This window comes from Tenrec ecaudatus, chromosome 13, assembly GCF_050624435.1.
Source record: "Tenrec ecaudatus isolate mTenEca1 chromosome 13, mTenEca1.hap1, whole genome shotgun sequence".
Lineage (NCBI taxonomy): Eukaryota > Metazoa > Chordata > Mammalia > Afrosoricida > Tenrecidae > Tenrec > Tenrec ecaudatus.
Window position 1 is genome coordinate 27,371,994 of NC_134542.1, and position 19,724 is coordinate 27,391,717.

The 19,724-nt window shown below is 36.7% G+C and overlaps 1 protein-coding gene across 1 annotated transcript in view; it reads left to right on the forward strand.

Annotated features, from left to right (window-relative positions):
• ERBB4 (erb-b2 receptor tyrosine kinase 4) overlaps positions 1–19,724 on the forward strand; it is a 1,152,669-nt gene that overhangs the window by 831,823 nt on the left and 301,122 nt on the right. The window contains exons 13-14 of the mRNA XM_075528902.1: positions 3,175–3,307; positions 8,905–8,998. Coding sequence (XP_075385017.1) covers positions 3,175–3,307; positions 8,905–8,998 — 227 coding nt within the window. The remainder of the gene's footprint in view (positions 1–3,174; positions 3,308–8,904; positions 8,999–19,724) is intronic.

The window sequence follows — 19,724 nt, forward strand, 5'->3', positions numbered from 1 at the left end:
ATTCTCTTCCCTGAACCAAGATCCATATGATATCGATCATGATATCTTTTGGTCCTTGCTCTCTTCAGAATTCCATTTGGATTTCTTCCCCTTCTTTGTCAATACACTACTGCAACTATTTTTCAATTTGCTTCAGTGAATAGTAAGTGAAAAGGTAAATGATTGATATCTATATTTTAGATATGGAGAGAAAAACAATGAACTAAAATCCGTAAATTTTTGAGCTACCTAAATAGCAATATATCTGTAAAGGGGTCTATCCTAGAGCATAAGATATTCTACTCAGTCTCTGCTCTTTTATATCATCTTTACAAATAAGGTTTTCCTGTTATTTTAAATGACAAGTACAAATTTAATACATTAAAGTGCCTACAAAAGTAACTATAATTTTCAGTAAATTTTACTCCACTTGACTTACTCAAACCATGTCCTGTCATGTTGATCCCAACTCATAGGTGCCCACCAGAGCAGAGTAAAGCTGCTTCATGGGCTGTCTTCTTAAAGGAAGGTACCAGCCCCATCTGTGCCCATGCTGGGATGGCAGATTTGAACCCTTGACCTTTAATTTAGAAGCTGCACGTTGAAGCACTCTGCCACTAAGGCTCTCTAATACATTTCCAAACAAGTCCCCTGCTGTCAGGTCAAGTCTGACTAATAGTGACCCCTTAACAAGAGTTTGCGGCGGTTCTTAAACCGATGGTCTTAGAGCTGGTAATCCAACACTATATATATATCCGACATCACCAACAGAACTCTGTATACCTAAACGTAGAAGAAATTAGCATCCTGACTTGCGCTTAAAAATGAAAACCTTTCCCAAGATTCACCAAAGGCAAAAGAAGACAGAAAGCACCCATATTAGAAATGAGGCAGGGAATACACAACGCACTCTAAAGAGGGTGAAGGGGAAATATGAAGAATATTACAGACATTGTTAGACATAAACTATCATATCTCACGCAATATAAGGTAGATATTTTGCATAATGCTATAACTACTCTGAAAATGAAACTCATGGTTTTTAAAATACCAAAATAAGAAAAATTTAGGTCCAAATGTTTTTTTTGGTAAAATTCTACCAAATATGTGTGTATCCATGTTATAAATAACTCCTATAGAAAAATAAAGGCTATTTCTCAATTTATTTTATGAATCTGCAATACATTACCCTCATGCCAAAAGCAAAGAAAGAATACATTAAGAAAAAGAAAAAATACAGAATAAAATCTTAAAATTAAAGCAAAAAATCCTAACCAAATATTACCAGAGAATTTAGCAATACTTGTATATTAAAAAGTTACACATCATAATGAATTGAAGTTTAATCCAAGGATATAAGGCTGACTCAGTATTTGAAAACCAATCAATATAAGCTACTAATTATTGAAAATCAATCAATACTTAATAGGGTAAAAGGAAAACTACTTGAGCATATCAGTGAGTAACAACAAAACATTAGAGAAAGTCAGATATAATTCCTGATAGAAAATCTCAGAAAAAGATGAGAAGGGAACCTCCTCAATGACATAAACGACATTTATAGAAAAGCTGCGACGAACAGAAGAGTGAATGGTGACACTGACCCTGGCCTCCGAGATTAGACACAAAGCGAAAAGGTTCCCTCTCACCACTTTTATTCAACATCATTATGGAAACTTTAGCTCATCTGTGTAACAGATAAGAAATGGAATTAACAAGCAATCAGATAGAGAAAAAAGGACTCTGCCCCTATTTGTAGTTGACATGCTAGTTTATGGGGAGGGCAAGTACAATTAATCAACAGAGTACTCATAGGAAAAATAAATGAATCCCACACGGTCAGAAGATGGAAGATATAAAATCAGCGTATCTTCATTCTAGCAGGAAATAGGTGGACACTAAAATTAAAGGCACAATAGCATTGAAAATAGCTAAAATAAATTTAAATAATTAGGTGTAAATATAACAATACATGCACTGGATAAGTTTGATATGAAAAGAACTTGGAATTTTTAACCATTTTATTTGTGGTAGCTCAATCTAGAAACCAGCTAGATAGTGACTCGTTAAAAAGATATTAAAAATTACATTCAAACCATAAAATATTACTAGCAGTAATGAAAATAAACTACTAATGCACAAACAACCTGGATGTTTCTAGAGAATTATTCTGGTTAAATAAAAAATATTAAAAAGTACATAGTGCATGATTCCATTTATTTAATACTTAAAATGATATTTTTAAAAATGTAGAACAGATTGGTGGTTGTGGGGGAGGAAAATAGGATGACGTAGGAGTTAAGGTAAGAGAGAGAAATGGCTGTGCTACTAAATTACTCCTTTTAATGCTGATCACAAAGTTGATGGTTCAAACCCACTAGCCCTTGTGGGAGAAAGATAAGGCTTTCTGTGCTCATGAAGATTTAGTCTCAGGTGCGAGGACTCATGATTGTCTCAATGGCAGTTGCTTGGAACTTTGGGGAAAAAGGAAACATGAGGGAGTCTTATAGTGATGGAAACATTCGCCAGCATTACTAAATCAACATCGGTATTCTAGCTTATCTTGAAAAACAGATTTTCAATATGTTACAGTAGGGGAAAGTATATCTGATGTCTCTGTATTACTTCAAACTATGATAAATCTATAATTATGTCAAAATGAAAGGTTTAATATAAAATATGTATACTGCAAACCTGAAATATATCATTAAAATAGCAAATAAAAAATCTGTAGCTCTGAAGACAACTAAACAGATCAAATCAAACCATAAACAAATATTAACCTAAAAATATTGAGTTGATCTGGAAGAAGAAGAAGGAACAAGAAGGAAAACTACAAACTGTGAGTGAGTTCCAGTTGGTTCATTTCCAATTTCAGCACACAGACTGTCACATTAAATACAAATGGTTTTAAGTAGCCCAATTAAAGGTATATATTTTTAGATTAGTAAAAAGAGCAAGACAAGCTGTCTTCTACTTATAAAACATAAAATTAGATACATAAGATTGACGCTTTGTTCAACGTTATGGGAAATGCAATGTTTGTAAACAAATGTCGAATGGAAGGAACGGAATGTGGCAAATACCTCAAACATTTACTTGTAGAAATCTCTACGTAAGAAAGTTTCTCATGAATGCACTTGATTAGACACTGACTTCTGTTTGCTTTCTCCATGAATTCGGTGTGTGTTTCAGCTGCGGAAGGAATGGTGTGCAACAGCCTGTGCTCCCGCGATGGCTGCTGGGGACCTGGGCCAGACCAGTGCCTGTCGTGCCGACGTTTCAGCAGGGGAAGGACCTGCGTCGCGTCATGCAACCTGCACGAGGGGTACGCGCCTTCCCAGGTTGCCTCACAGAGGCTGCTTCAGATGTGGAGATCACAAACCTACTTGAACATTTCAAAATAGATGTGCTGGCAAAGATTTCGAATGAGAGCTTTCGTGTGAAAGATCCTACACAAAGAAAAAAATGTTTTACAAGAATACAATTCCCTTTCAAATAAGATAAATGCAAATATAAACTGATTCTTAAAGGTATACCAATAGACACTTCTTAATAAATTAGAGCAGTGTATACTTTAGTTGAAATTACAAATTGAAAATACATACAACCTTTTGTATTATTAATGAAAAAGTTATAACTGCTTTTCTTCTCATATATACTAGTAATATGATTTATTCTTCTAGTTTCCTATTACCTTTCATTAAGAGATACAGAATTCATTTTTTTTCTCACTCAGATCACATTACTTGTTCCTTAAGAAGGACCCATATCTCTATGTATTTGATGGCAGCTTAACTCTATAGAAAAATTGCCTTTGCGATTTGTAGCTGAAAGTGACTCTTAAAATTCTGCCTACAACTTTTTAGAAATAACCTTAGCAGTATTTGTATTACGCATTTCACATTCCCCTTGTTGTTCTTCACTGATCTCCAGTTGGTTCCCAACTCGGGACAATCCATGTTCCATAGTATTGTCCTAGTGATAATCTTGGGGAGGTAGCCCGTCACACTTTCTTTCTGTGGCTATATACCGGGTGTGTATATACTGAGTTAGCCACACATCCAAGAATGCTTACACCACCCCGGATCCAGAAAGTCCCTGGTTCTATGTTATAAAACCATATTGTCATAATAAATCCCAGGGTAGATACCTTGCTTCATGAAATACCATACAGTCGCAAAATTATTTTATTGTACCCTACAATTGTATGTCACAGAAGTGCTTCATTAGTTAATGTTGTCCCTAACTCATATTTTCTTATATTGTTCACCAAAAGGATTTTCCAAGTTTTGTGAAGCGTCATTTTGACGATATTTCCATTCATATTTTTGTACTTCAAGAATTGTCGCATTTTAACAATGCCTTTCAGGTTATTTTGCATTTTATATCTAAAAGACAAAAATATAGAGAGCATAATCATACTCATTGGTCTCTCTTCTGAAAGCTGACCAGAAACAATTTTCTACCTAATATTTAGGTGGGTAGAAAGATGAAAATGTAAAGGACAATAACAGTTTTATTAAGAATATAATATGTTCAGGAAAATTTCTGAGTAAAAAAGCATACACTGAGGCTTTTAACATGAATTTTATTCATGGTTGTCTATTCTCACTATTATAAAAATAGTGTTTTTTGCATGTAATGTGCTTGAATGCCTAAAAGTTGATAGACCAAAATTTCATGTATTAGAATTAAATGATTGTTGCATTGTTGTTTTCTATTAATTTGTATAGGTGTACATTTTAAAGAAAAAATGGATTCTAGAAACAACTTGATCTTTTGTAGCATTATATGTGTGTGTGTATGTATATGCACATACAAATGAGAACTTCAAAGAGTTCACAGAAAAATAGAATTGCAAGATAATTAAATTTCTCCCCCCAAATTTTTAATCCACCTTGTATATAATAAGAACAAGAAACCTTGATGATACAAGGTGTTAGATACTGGGATGCTAATCAGAAGGCACAAGGTCAGCAGTTCAAATCCAGCAGTCACTCTTCAGGAGACAGATGAGGCTATCTACTCCTGTGTAGATATACAGTCCAAGAAATCCTAAGGAACCATTCTATTTTGTCCTGTAGGATCACTATAAATTGGTATTGAGTGGATAGCAGTGAAGTTAGGCAAAGACACAAATTATTGAAAACTAAACCCAAAATAAAACTGAGGACATTTGACTTTCATCTTGTTTGCCTTTTAAAAAATGATACAGTTTTGATTTATTCTTTTATTCTTTTAGTTGTATCCTTCTCAGAAATAAGGAAAAATTCAAAATTTCATATGAATGCATGTACCATCCTCTATCAAAACATAGAAAACTAACCGAAAAAGGGGAAATATATAACCTTACATAGTAAAAAATACTAATTACCATAATCTTTTTGTAAGTTGAAAATTTTCGATTTTTATGTCAGGCAATCAAATCTATTCATAGCGTGTAGATATTTTCATGGATTTTGTCTTGATAACAGAGCCCTCAGAACACTGTTGGGTAAGCATTGAATCACTAATGCAAGGACAGTGAATTGTGTAGCGTGACTAACACTCATGAAAGAAATTGTTACTTCAGCTAACTACAAGGTTGATGCTTCAAAACCACCAGGCACTCCACGGGAGAGAGATGAGGTTATCTGCTCCCATACGATGTACGTCTTTGGGAACAAGGGTTTTCCATGAGTTGTAATACACAAAACGCAGTTATGCTTCCCTTCTCATTTTTAACTTTAGGGTTTGTTTGAAAAGTAGTTAAAGAAAGTACCCTGTAAACGTCTTATATCACCCTGCGTGCCTCTTTACAGATTCCCCAACAACCCCTTTGTGGGTTTTAGCTAGGTTTTTTCCTAGTAATTAAGGTAGAACTGGGCAAGAATGGACTAAAATCTAATTTGATAATATCTCCATTGGAATGTTCAGTGTCCAAAGAATCAAACCAAACTCACCACCAACAAGCTAATTCCAAATCATAAGAACCCCAGAGGACACGGCAGAACTCCCCCTGTGGGTTTCAAAGCCTGCAGCTCTTTATGGGTTGGAAGGTCCCATCTTTCTCCCTCACAGTGGCTGATGGCTTTGATGTGCAACCTAGAACAAGTAATCTAAAATTCGGAAACTCTGATCAAAGGATGCTTGTGAGTACCAAATGAGAAAATATGAAAAGGTCTTGCCAGAATTCCTAACTCTAGAATTATTTTATTTTTACATGTAACATTTTATACTATTATTTTACTTTATCTGAGCTGAGTAAATAGGTAAGTAGATCACCAGTCATCTTAAAAACAGCAGAAAATAGTCAAGTTAAAAGTATAGTATTTACCAAAATCAGGGCACCTATTATTACTTAAAAGTTTGGTTACCAGGAAAGAAAAAATTTATATTTATATATGTATATATATATATATCTTCAAAAGAGAACACTTTGAAGGACAAAAGAATGTCAGTCAAGTCTTGTCTGATTAGCAATCAAATCCAAATCAAATACTAGCAAATCGCTGCATTGCAGCAAATCGTACGATAATGCACAAGCACTCAGCAGGAAAAAGAAAGCTAAATGCAATGGAATCTTAAAAGTTTTGATATCCGGCATTATGTTTCAGTTCTTCTCAGCCTTTCAGCATAGCACTGAAAGAAGGTGACGTTTCTGCCTATATCTTACCTTTAGTAATTAGAACCTCTCCATGACACATTACTTTTCTCTTTGACTCGTGGCCATCAGGAAATGGCAGCTTCTAGAAGTTGAGCTATTTTAAAGGTACGAGCGACTAGTCTTAGTCCTGGGATTGCAAATTGGGAAGGACCAGTGAGTTTGCTCTCACCTGCCTAATTCGTTCAGCCACGCTCCACCCTGATCCACTGCCACCAGCATCTCAGGGAGAAAAACGTGTAATCTGCTCTCCTCAAGGTTGACAGACTTGGGAACCCTATAGGACATTTCTCCTTTGCAATATAAGGTGGGATTCGCCCCATGGCAAGGGGTTGTTTTCCAGCACAATACACACACACAACACAGAAACGCACCGTAGCACCAACAGGAGAGGGAACAAAACCAAATCTGTGTATGAAGCCCAGAGCTGAAAATCAGTCACGTGTTTGGTTAGGTTCAAGTGAAAGGGGAACACTGGTCAGGATGTAATAGCATCACTAGGAAAGATTGACAGAAGAAAGCAATAATAAAGAGCAAAATAAGAGCGACTTCAAGGAAGATCTGCTCTTAGGGTAGAAAAGATTCAGAATTTGTGCAAAGTCACTTTCTAGCCTGGATGCCACAGAGGCAGCAGGGTGGGTGAACGCATGTCTCACACACTTACAGGGAGTGCACACCTCAAAGATATGTGGAGGGGGCTTAGAGAGAGGAGGAAAGCTATGCCTTATATTTTAGTACTCTAAAAATGATGAACTTTATTTAGCCTAGCATATTAACTATCAATCCTTGTATCATTTTGAGTTTTACCCTCTTCCCATCATGGATACCAGATCTTGATAGATTGATTTTTAGAAGATTCTCAGTGTTAAGAATTTCATAACTCTCACATAAAACAAACAACAAATATCTGCTCCCGTGTAGTTAAGATTTTAAACTCCAAAATGTTCACAAAATGTTTGATATATTACAAATGAAGAGCACATCTTAAAAAATTGAAAATCTGTTCACCCAGCTATTTGTGTTTTGCCTCTATAATTACACTAAGCATTTTTGCTATTGCTTTTGAACAGTGAAACTTTACTTAGCCTGGGAGCACATGTAGTCTTAGTGTAAGCAACAAAAAAAACATATAACATAACCTTTGGCTTTTAATAATTTAGTAAGGCTTTATGATAAGCAAGTGAATTTGTTTTGAGGGGAAAAAACAAAACAAAAACACAGAATTAATCATTCTAAGGAAATATGTTGAATTAATTGATTAGCCTGTAATTACAATATTTGTAATACTATGAAAGTCTCAGAATACAAAGGCAAAGAATAATAAGTAGATATGTTTATTCACATTTTGTCAAAGTCTCAAAACTTTGCTCTAAATCACCTCTACCTAATCCCTCCTCCTTGTGGACCTTAACGAGGCTGCAGTGGTTCCAGCATAGTTTAGATGGTTTGGTGCCCACTTATTGAAATGATAATCTTGGAGTAGAAGGTTATTGGAAAATGTATGTATTGACAACATCTACTATAGAATTAGCCACACAAGTGTGGGAAAGAAGATGGTTATCATCCCAGGAGATCATAATTTCCTATTGTATGCCATTCAGGTGTACTTTAAAAATAATTTAAACTAAAAAACCAGTGTGATATTATATAAATAATATAAAGCAATAAAATCTGCCATAAAAGGTTATTTTCTCTAATTCTCTAAGGCAAATCTTTATAAAGAGAAAGTAAATCAAAGCAGTTTTTGAAATGTTACCAAAAATAAGTCCAACGGTCTTGGGATTTGAAGGACAAATATCAGGAGCATTCATGTAACCTAGCAACAAGAGAAAGGCACTACTTTGAATGTTTAAAAAAAAACACTTTAGCCAACAGTAAAGTTTCACAGATATAAATGCCTTAAAAATCAAGATCAGTACGGGGAGTACAGGCAGAGTCACATTCAAAATGGCTCTGCTGAGTCATGAGAAGTGTTATACTTATTTACTTTAGTTTAGTTTTCAGACAGCTATCATACCTCTCACAGGAGTCAAGTTCTCTTGAACAAGTCTATCATTGAACTCCATGGAGGGCAAGGAGAGCCATCTGGCTGCACTTTATCTTTGCTCCTCCTGGAGAAGTGATTCCTAATGTACAGGGAAATGTGTCTGATGCTCCTGGCATTTAGAGAAACAAACTCCAGAACCCACTCTGCCAACAGGACTTCAGCAGATGTTGCTTCATTTGCTAAGTTGACAGCTTGTTTGCTTACACGGCCTCACCAGCCCCTGTTTTCACAGTGAGTTTCGGGAATTTGAGAATGGCTCCATCTGCGTGGAGTGTGACCCCCAGTGTGAGAAGATGGAAGAAGGAGTCCTCACGTGTCATGGACCGGTAAGCCGAAAGACGCTTGTGGGTTTGTTGGCTTATTTTTAGTATCATGTATGAATGTTTGTTTTATCAATGTATTATTGTTTATCCATTTTTTAAGTGTGCATGGCTCTCAGGAAACATGTTTACTATTCTGCCCTCAAGATGCTAAAGCTACAATACAATATTTAAAATGCTACAGTACAATAATTTAAAAAAATCAATTTTCTAATATTTATGTTACTCGCACTATATTATACCCAAGGCGATATATTTAAAGGGAAGAATACAACTCGGAATGCCCTTGAGGCTAGCACTGTATTGAAAACAAAGGAGAAGTTGCACAGTCTTGGGAACAAAAGGGAGACAGAAAAGTAACTAGATTGAGGAATAGTAATTGATACAATGTAACCATGTGTAGATCGCTTCCGGAATATAAATGAAGGAAAATGTAACTGCTTTAGGAAGCAATGGAGATGTGATATTTGAGCTCTACATTACCAAGAATCTGAAGAAAAGAAACATGTACATATGTGCAAGTGTGCAAGTTCATGTTCTCATGAGAGAAAATGGTATCCTGGTTATATCTCTGTTCCATTACTTAACTATCATGCGAAGGTGGTGGGGTGGGGGCACAGCCCACTGTAAAGGACTGGAAGGCCCGTCTTCATACACTGAATCTGCGTAAGTGTGATAAGTTCTGTGGCAAAGAGAGGAGAACTGTGGGCATCGAAGGAAGGTCTGCAGACTAGGAAGGTCTTCATATGAGCTGAACTGTAGACTGAAGCTAATCTTAGAGAGAAAATGACAAGGATTTCTGGACCTCACTTTGATTTCCACCATTGTTGTTTTTCATGACGGTGAGGTCAGTATGAGTTTGTCATTCCAAAGTGTCACATTCATCCTTCTTCAGACAAACTTCCAATTCAAATGTATTGCTGTGTCATCTCGCTGTAAAGAATCTGGGACCAACATTTAGGCCATAGCCAAGAGCTCGATTAAATAGTATTCATTTTTCTATCAAGGTGCTTATTCAGCACTTAATTAGCTTAGGAAACAAAATACCATGAGCCCTCCAAACTTCCATGAGGCCCAATGAGTTGGTCAGAAACTTCATCTAAAGGAGGATGTGGACTCTCAGACACAAAGGGCTTATGAAGATATTTTTTCTCTCCTCTAAGGACAGTCCTAGAACATGCTATGAATCTAAGCATGGGAAATGGGGCTTCTATAAAGAATGCCATGCAATGCAGGGACATAAAATTCTGTAATGGGTTGTCAAAACAAGTTGAGTTGCCTCCACACGAATTTCTTAAAATGAAAATGTTTAGACATGTTTACGACTGTCGTCAGGGAATGAAAATAATTCCGTTGAGAAAGTCCGGCTTTTTAAAAGGAGCATTTAAAATAATTAAGCATTCAATCATCTCCTCAAAATAAGAGAGAATAATCACACAGCTCCTGATGTGGATAAAGCATATATTGGACATTGATTTAATTTTTTTTAAATGATGAATGATTGCCCCAATTTTCCAAATGTTTCCTATGTGCATCTTTATGGATGCCCCTGCAGTGAAATTTCCTATGATTTTTTTCTAGATTAGATATTTATTTTTCACACATATTATTATTTCTTTTCCTTTGATTTATGCCTTTCCTTATGAATCCATTCTCAGAAATAATGTATGTAGTTTCTTTTTTCCCTCAAGCTATATCAGCAGACCTATATTACATATTTTTCATATTAAAGGGTTAAATTATCTCTCAAAAACACTTCAGAGATTTTTTCCCTGTTTTATTATGTTTTTTTCACATCTCCCCCAACTGCTGATATCTATATGTTGACAGTAACTCAAATTATGGTGTTTTTTACCCTTATTGTAATTTTAATTATTTTTAAAAAGAATTTATTCTTATCCAATAATATTTTTGGTTCAACTAATTGAACAGTGGAAAGCTGAGTTGCTATAACATCATATTCAACGTACTCATTCATAGGCTACACTTTTTTCTTAGAGCCATTTTCTACAAAATAAACCCTGCGCATAATTTTGAAGTTTACATATTTGCAGCAAGCCTACATTTCACTGAATAAATGCCTCTCAACTCTATATTTAAGATGGCTGCTCCAACTTTCAAGACTTAAAACAAATGTTTCAATGACCACTCCACTTTTGAATAAAAATGTGAATTATTATAATCCTCCTGAACTATATTCATATTTCTAATGTCATAGACACTTATTGCATAACTGTTATGAGCTAGTTCTCATGGTAAGTGTCATAGTCACTAGAAGGCATCAAACGTTTTGTACAAAATGAAATTGAAAGAGAAGAATTTCTTCAAGAACTTTTTGCTCCCCTTTGCCTAGACCGCTTCTACCAAGAGTACGAAGCTGGGTGGGTTGACAGAACATAACGAATTCCATTTCATAGTTCAGGTGGCCGGTCTGATTTCAGTTTCTCACACCTGCCTGCAATCCTTGTCAGTCTGTCTTCTACCCCCCAATGAGTGTCTCCATAGCTATTTAAAACCCTGTAGTGATTAGGTTTACGATCCACTCAACATCTATATCAGTCAATTAACATTAAAAAATAAAAATCAACAACCCTAATTTCAAAAGGGACTGTATTTACAGGAACAGGGGTTGGGATTTTTAACACATATTTTGGAAGGACACAATTCAATGTATAGAACTAGGTATTTTCACATATATTTTTTCCATTGTCCGTTGGGTGTTATTCCCACTTTCCAATGGTGGGGGTGGGGGTGGGGCAGGGGTTGGAATCTTGGTAATGAGAAGCAAATTGTTCAATTCAGTACAGTCATCAAATTACATTCCCTACACCCATCCTCAGACTGCTTGACTCTATGCCTAGGACTCTTCCTGTGTGTGTCTCAGGCTGGATCTACTATGAAGTCAGGTTGTGCTAGCAACTGACTAGATATCAAGTCAACTTCATTGTATGTTGTTGTTTTTGCAGTTTATTTATTCATTAAATCATTGTGCAGTTTGTTACTCAATAAGATTTGAGGCAGTTTATGTATTAAAAGAAACATAATAAAAATGTTTAAGTTAGTGTTCTTAACGATTAAAAAAATATCTAACTAAGGAAGAGTGAAAAATAGGCTTTTAATGAGCACATTTTGGTTCTGAAGTGCTAGCATTTTTTCCCAAATATAATTAATATCACTCACTAGGGTTAAAACTGTGAGTTATATTTTTCATGGTCAAAGAGAGGAGAGCCCTGGTGGTGAAGTGTTTAAGAGCTGGGCTGTGAACCAGAAAGGCTGGCCTTCAACACCTAGGACCGTTTTCTGGGAGAGAGATGGGATATGCTGCTTCCATAAAGATTACAGCCTGGGAAAGCATATGGGGAATTCTAATCTCCTTCATCGGGCTCTTAGAATCAGAATCGACTTGTTGGCCAACCATCCGGGGAAGAAAGTCAGGCCTCTCTAGATAGAGCATCTGTGGTGTCACAGGACAACATCAAAGCCACCTAAACCTGGAAACATGTAGCAGCTAAGGACAAAATATCTATTATGTCACATAAAGGACTTGGTTGAGTCAAAATATTGGCTAAACATTCCTTCCACACCAACGGCCATTTTTAGTGGATGCTTGTTTTGCCTGTTTCTAGCTCCACAACCGCAGATGGGGGGGATGTGTATGTTCGATAGCAGGGTTCGATATGACTTGGGTTATCCAAGAAGTTTCTCTGTGAGACAGACGATGATGAGATACAGAAAGAAGCTCTTTCTCATTTTTCATTTCTGCTATTATGAGTTTTTCTTCTGCAATCAGATTCCCCCACCTTGTCAATGGTTTCCTGATGATAATTGTTAATATCTGTATAAAACTCTACAGTTTGCCAAACACTATTATATTGTGAATCAAACTGCTACTAGCTTCATTTATAATGTTTAGAAAGTGAACCTCAGAATAGTTAGAAGACTGCATCGAATCCTGCAAGTGATAACATATAGGCTGGAATTCAACGCTAGAGGTTTTGATTCCAAATTTGATACTTTTATGCATTTTGTTTCTCAGACAGCAATAACTGTCCATCTGTAAATAAGGACAAAATATTTGCTTTCTAGAAGTATGAAAGATATATTTAAATTGGATGGTGCTACCTTATTTAAATGTGACAGAAATCGTGGATAGGTTGGGAGGAACCTCTTTGGGATCATACAAGTCATCTATTTTTGTATGCTTACCTATTTGCTTTTGGTTTCCTTTCTTTGTTTTCAAATTCCTTTCTCACTCTCACATTTGTAGAACACTCCTGCAGAGAAGGAAAAGTAGAGATATTAGACTAAATTGTGGTAGACCAATGTATAGGTTAGAGCAGAAGCAAAAGTGTTAAAGATAGGGTGTGGGCGTTACAAAATACATTTTATTAAAGCTACAGTAGCAGGAATCCACAGAGGATGCCAATGGTTAATGCCCCGTCCACCGACGGAAAGGTTTGCAGTTCAAGTTCAAGCAGAAGTGACTAAGAAAAAAGACCTGTCATTGGTCTTGTTTTAAAACCCAGTCACTGGTGACACCTAAGGGGCACTTAGAGAAACATGGCCTCCCATAAATGGGAATCGCCGGGGTTGTGTATTTGCATGTGTCAGCATGTCTGTTTGGTTTGGTGTTTATAGCAGCAGTTAAAAACCAGGCCAATAATTCTATGCTGCCACTGCGAAAAAAATCCCAATATTCTAATTGTTAAGTGTCATTGAATTGGTTCCAACTAATAGTAAGCTTGTTACTAGTAGCAAGCTAGCTGGATGAGTCTGACTCAGGCAAGTCTGTAGAGCAGAAAAAAGTTGCCACCCATAAGGTTTCTGAGACTGCTGGATCGTTCTCCTGAAAAATGGTTCCTGAGTTTGAGCTTTTGATTTGCAGCCAAGCATTTTGACCACACACCTTCAGAGCTCCTTGAATGTTTAAAGAACAAAGACCAGCAATTGACTTTGTCTTATGAAATATTACTTGAAGATCAAATATGTTTCATGATTTTTTTTATATTTTCTCTTTTTTGTCTGTACATTGTTTTACATGATAAAATTGTAGAAACATAATTGACAATTGCTAATTCAAACAAATAAGCACCTAATTGACTTGTGGTTTTATTCTTGTGTTCTGCGTGAAACCATCAGTGTGTCTGTTGTCTTGTACAATAAGCCGAGCCACTGAGCATCCTTTCACAGCAAATGGTTTTGTATAAAAGATGGCATTACGTGCCTAAGTACCCATGAGCAGGTGTGAAAATTGGACGCTTGTGAAGTATTCTTTCTTTGGTTGGAAATAAGACATTGTCATTAGTGAGCTCTTCCTGCTGAATAGGGTTGAAGTTTCCCCGGCTAGCTTTTGTGTATGTTTGATTCTTAGCTCGGGGACTCACCTCAAAGTAGTGAAATAAGCAGATGGACCACATGAATCTCACGATTGGCAAGAATTTCTCCCTGATTGCTTTTTCCTTTTTCTTTTCATCATTACTCTTTGTTAGCAAAGGAACCCTGTTTGTGCATAGGCTAGTACCTAAAGGGTTGATGGATCAAAACCACCAGCCACTCCTGGGAGAAAAGATTGTTGTTGCTTCTACAAAAAAACTACAATTAAGCAACCCTCTGGGACAATTTTGCTCTGTTATATGCATTGGCATCCACTCAATGGAGACTAACAATAATGACTTCATTAGTAGCCTCTACCTTTAATTTATTAAATTCTATAAAATATTACATCTCTTTACTTCTTGATCTCCTATACTATATAATCATCCAAGTTACAATGTATGACAATTTTTAAAAAGATCTGTGTGCAGGGCTGTAATTTAGTTCCATGATGACTGATCCCCACGCTCCCAGCCTAATAAATCCTGTTGCTGCTGTTCGGCATGGAATTGACTCTGACAGGACAGAGTAGAACCTCCACTGTGGTTTCCAAGTCTCTGTGGAAGCTGATTGCCAGATCTTTATCCCTGCCGAAGTTGTGTGTTAAAATTCCTTCGTGTGAACCAGATCTTTAGGTGAGCTGCAAACACTTAACCAGGACACTACCTGGGTTCCCACCTAATAACTCATTCTGTATAATTTCCCCAAGTCTTGGCTCTTACAATCTTTTTGGCTACAATTAATAAGGCTCATAACTCAATGTACAGAAAAACGATCCTTTCAAGGGGCCAGTAGGTAATATCACGATACATGGTGAAAGGATTGGCGTTGTCAGTGATCTAATTTTGCTTGCATTCTCAAACAACCCAATGGAAGCAGCAGCCAAGAAGTCACATGAGGGATTGCACTGGGCAAATCTGCTGCAAACGACTTTTTAAAGTGTCAGAGAGCAAAGATGTTACCTTGAGGACCAAGGTGGGCCTGACCCAAGTCATGGCATTTTTTGTTCACCTCATATACCTGGGAGAGCTGGGCAATGAGGAAGGAGGACAGGAAGAATCCATGCATTTGGATTCTGGAGTTGGAGAATCTGGAATGTACCCAGCCACTAGAATGAACCATCTGTCTTGGAGGAAGTACCGATGGAATGTTCCTTGGAAACAAGCATGGCTAGGTTTCCTGTCTGCACTTAGAACATGTCCCCAGGAGAGATTAGCCCCTAGAAAAGGGCTTCATGTTTGTAAAGTGAAAAGTCAGTGAAAAGGAGGAAGAGTCTTGATAAGATGGAGGGGCACATTGACTGTAAACAAAACAACAATTGTGAAGATGGTGAAGCGATCTGTATCCTTCTATTTACACCATATCAAAATGTCAGTTTAGTTAACTCCAAAGGTGATCATGGACCTTTGAAATGTTCTTTGAGTTTGGGGAGCAAAAAGATGTCTGAAGGGGCAAGAACCAAGCTGTTTCTGCATGGAGAAAGCTTTCTTAATATTACTAGAGGACAGCAATTGGGATTCTCCAAGACTGATTAGGGGCAGGGCTATGCACCTCAGGCCATCTCTTCTGATCTGTGTCTGATGAAGTCAGTTTTCAATTTTCTTAAACATTTTTTTCATAATAAATCCCCATGGTTATTGTATTTATGTTGAGAAAATATATCAGAATTATCTGTTTGGAGACCCTAAGAACAGTTGCCCTGATCTTGTGAGCGCATTTCTACACTTCAATGGGAAGCCATTGTTTTGATTGGACCTTTATTTGAAGGCATTCAGATCAGGCAAGTGTGTTACGAGGAGAACTTGTTAGAAAGGATCCAATCCTAATACACACGTTTCCTGATTTTAAACCACATACTGACTACAAAATCATGTTTAAACACATTTTGTGTGGAATAAAACCGTGCATGGAAAGCTGGAAACCTAGTTACTAGAAATAATTTTTGATCCGTCCTCATATATTCAAAAGTACCTAACTTAATTATTTAAATTGTCTTCAATATGAACTGCCATCAGTTCCTTGTGGATGTGGCCAGGTTTGAGAAAGTACTGGATCTGGGTAAGATGATGCAACATAGAGGAAGAGTCAGAAACAAACACAAACAAACAAACCCAAACAGAAATCCTAAGAAAACTTTTGTTCATAAAGTATCAGTGAATTTCAAGTGAGTAATATCACTAATCAAAACTTCCACATTCAAATTCTAAGGCCTTTTACAATTCTAACTGCATTTAAAGTAGTCAGTAGCTGAATGCATGTAAAATATCTTGGGAAAATATAATTACCTTTTCAAAAATGTTTTCTGTGTTCACTGATCTGAGGCTATATATATCTATTTCTGGTATAGTTAATTTGTTTCATTTTCTTCGTGTCACTGTGATGCCCATTTAAGTTATTGGTCAAATATTAAGTTGTTTCTGATTCACAGTGTTCCTGATGTGCAACGGAATGAAACACTGCCCTGTGGTGTTGGAGCCCATTATTACAACCAGTGTGATGACCCACCCCCCTGGCTTTCTCTTTCACTCTGACCTTCTACTTTACCCAGCATGATATCTCTCTCTTCATTTTTTCTGCCTTGTAATATGTCCACACGACATGACATGACAAAGTCACCCAATTCTGCCTTCTAGGGATCCTTTTAATTGAACTTCTCACAATACGGAGGTCTTGATCATTCTGACAGTTCAGGGTAGAATCAATATTCTCTGCTAACCCCCGGGTTTTAATGCACAATTCTTTTTGGTCTACTTTATCTATTTTTCCGCTTTCACAGGCATAAGATGTCATTGAAACCACCACAAGTTAAATCAGGTCCACCTTAGTCCTCAAAGTGACATCGTTGTTTTTGACACTGTCGATGAGTATTTAGCGATGGATTTTTCCTGATGCAATACATCTTTGGCTTCTTGATTGTTGTTGTTTCCATGGGTGTTGATTATGGATCCCAACATAATTTCAATCCTGGCAGTTTGTTTATCATAATGTTACTTAATAGTTCAGTTGTGAGGTTTTTTCCCTTCTCTGTCTTGAGGTGTCATCCACCGTGAAAACTATAATCTTTGATCTTCATCAGTAAGTTTATTGGGTCTTTCTTAGCATAAGAGGTTATGTCAAAAAAATAAAAGGTTATATCATTCACATTTCAAAGGTTGGTAATGAGACTTCCTCCAGTACTGATGAACCATTCATTCCTCTTGAACGAGAGTTTCTTGAATGATACAAATTAAATAAATTCGGTAAAAGCATATAACCCTGACACACAGTCTCTGGCTTTAAACCATTTATTCTGTTTAAGCCACTACAGGTTCTGCATGAGTGCAATGGAGTTTTCTGTAATACACAATCTTTGCAGTTGTATCCATACTTTATTATGAAGCACAGAGTTAAATGTCTTTTTGTAGCCAATAAAACATAGATACTCTTTGCTTTGAGTTAAAATCTGCCTGACATCGACAATGAAATCCCTCATTCCACATCCTTTTCTGAGTCCTGCTTGAATGTTTTCTAGTTCTTTACCAATGTATTCCTGCAACCATTTAAAATTATTTCTAGCAGAATTTTCTTCTGGGTGCTATGAATTATATGGTTCTATAATATCCATAATCCATTGGGTCACCTTTCTGTTTAAGGAAATCCCATGACCCTTAGGGTCTCAGACAGAGTAGACAGAAGTATCCAATCTACCACTGTCCAATCTCCTTTGCCGTATTTTGCCACCAGTGGCCACTCTGTGGCACACGCTACTTCTGCTAGGTTCAGAACTCTGCTTCAGTGGCTGCACAGAACTCACAAACAGTCCCCATGATTATGGGGGTTTGAGTGAGAAGTTATCCGTTTATAAGCCAGGATTAGAAGTGACAAATAATCACTCCTCTCTGCAAGCCAGCCTCCTGCACAAAGGACCTCAACTTTACTTGTTTCGATGGCCAGAATTCTGCCACATTGTCTGTGGTCCTTGCTGTTGCTGGATCTGGTGCATCATGTTCACTCACGGTCTAGTCATCCAGAGAGCTTGGACCTGCTCCACTCAGGGCTCTTTTTGCATTTGCATCGTCATGAGAGTTTCTGTTCCTGGCTCTAAGATGGTGCGTTTTATTGGACTAGATAAATTGGTTGGGCTACTGGTTCTGATTGCGTAGTACTTTCTGACATGGCTGGATGTAAGCCCGTGATCTTGGCTCAGTAACTGGGTATTTCTTCCCCCTTCTTTTGTTCATTCCATGTCATTCAATTGTTGTTCATCTGAACTTTCAATGCTGATTTTTTTCTTCAGGTTTTCAGCTTGAACATGTCTGAGCATGCCTTTCCTCTTCAATTTTCTAACTATAACTCTTTACACATTTCGTTATAGTTCTTTATCTTCTCAAGACACCCTTTGAAATCATCTGTTCAGTGTTCTCTCTCTCTCTTTTATTTTTCACAAGCCTTGTCAGTTAAGCTACTCTGTGTTCAAGGGCATGTTTTGTAGTCTCTTCCATCATCCATGTTTTTTCTTTCTTTCTTTTTTATCTCTTTGAAGACTTGATTTCCTCAAGGCTAATGCACCTATAATTTTTAGTGTACAACTTATCTAGTCTTCAGCTATGAATCTCCTGTGTGCTAAATCTGTGTCTGCAATGGTCTCTATATTCAGTTGGAATTCCCTCAATGTCATATTTTGACTCTCGTGGACCAGATTTCTTTTTCTTCAGCTTCAATTTGAACTTCACATGAGCAATCGATGGTTTACTTGGCAGTTGGCCATTGGCCTCATTCAGATTGATGATATTTAGCCTCTTCTTCCTTTTCCACAGATGTAGGCAGAATGATTCACATATGTCCCATCCGCTGAGATATACACATGCCGACTCTCTAATTATTATCAAGGAAAAAAAGATGTTTTCAATGAATAAATCACTAGTACTTGCAAAATTATATCATGTGATTGTTTGTATTTCTAAGGCCACATTTATAAAACACCAGTCCATCCAATTTCTTAATTTCAAGCATTTAATGAGTTTTAGACTCCACAAGATGGTGAAAGTCTTTAATTTCTTCACCATTAACTATAGTCATTAGTGCATACATTTGAATAATAGTCGTGAGTGCATTGATATCGGCCTATCACTGACAGTATTCTATTTTAAGATACATCTTGAAATGTTCTTTTTGGGGATGAATGTGATGCACTCTTCATTTTGTCATTCATGGCAGAGATCATTGTTTGATACAAAATTGCCAATAATATTTTGTATTCCAGCTCACTAATGCCTGGGATATTCATCTTAAAATGTTACATTTCAATTTTTACAAATCACACTTTCCCTAGATTAAGGGTGTGCACATTCTGTGTTTTAATTCGTATGGACATTTGCAA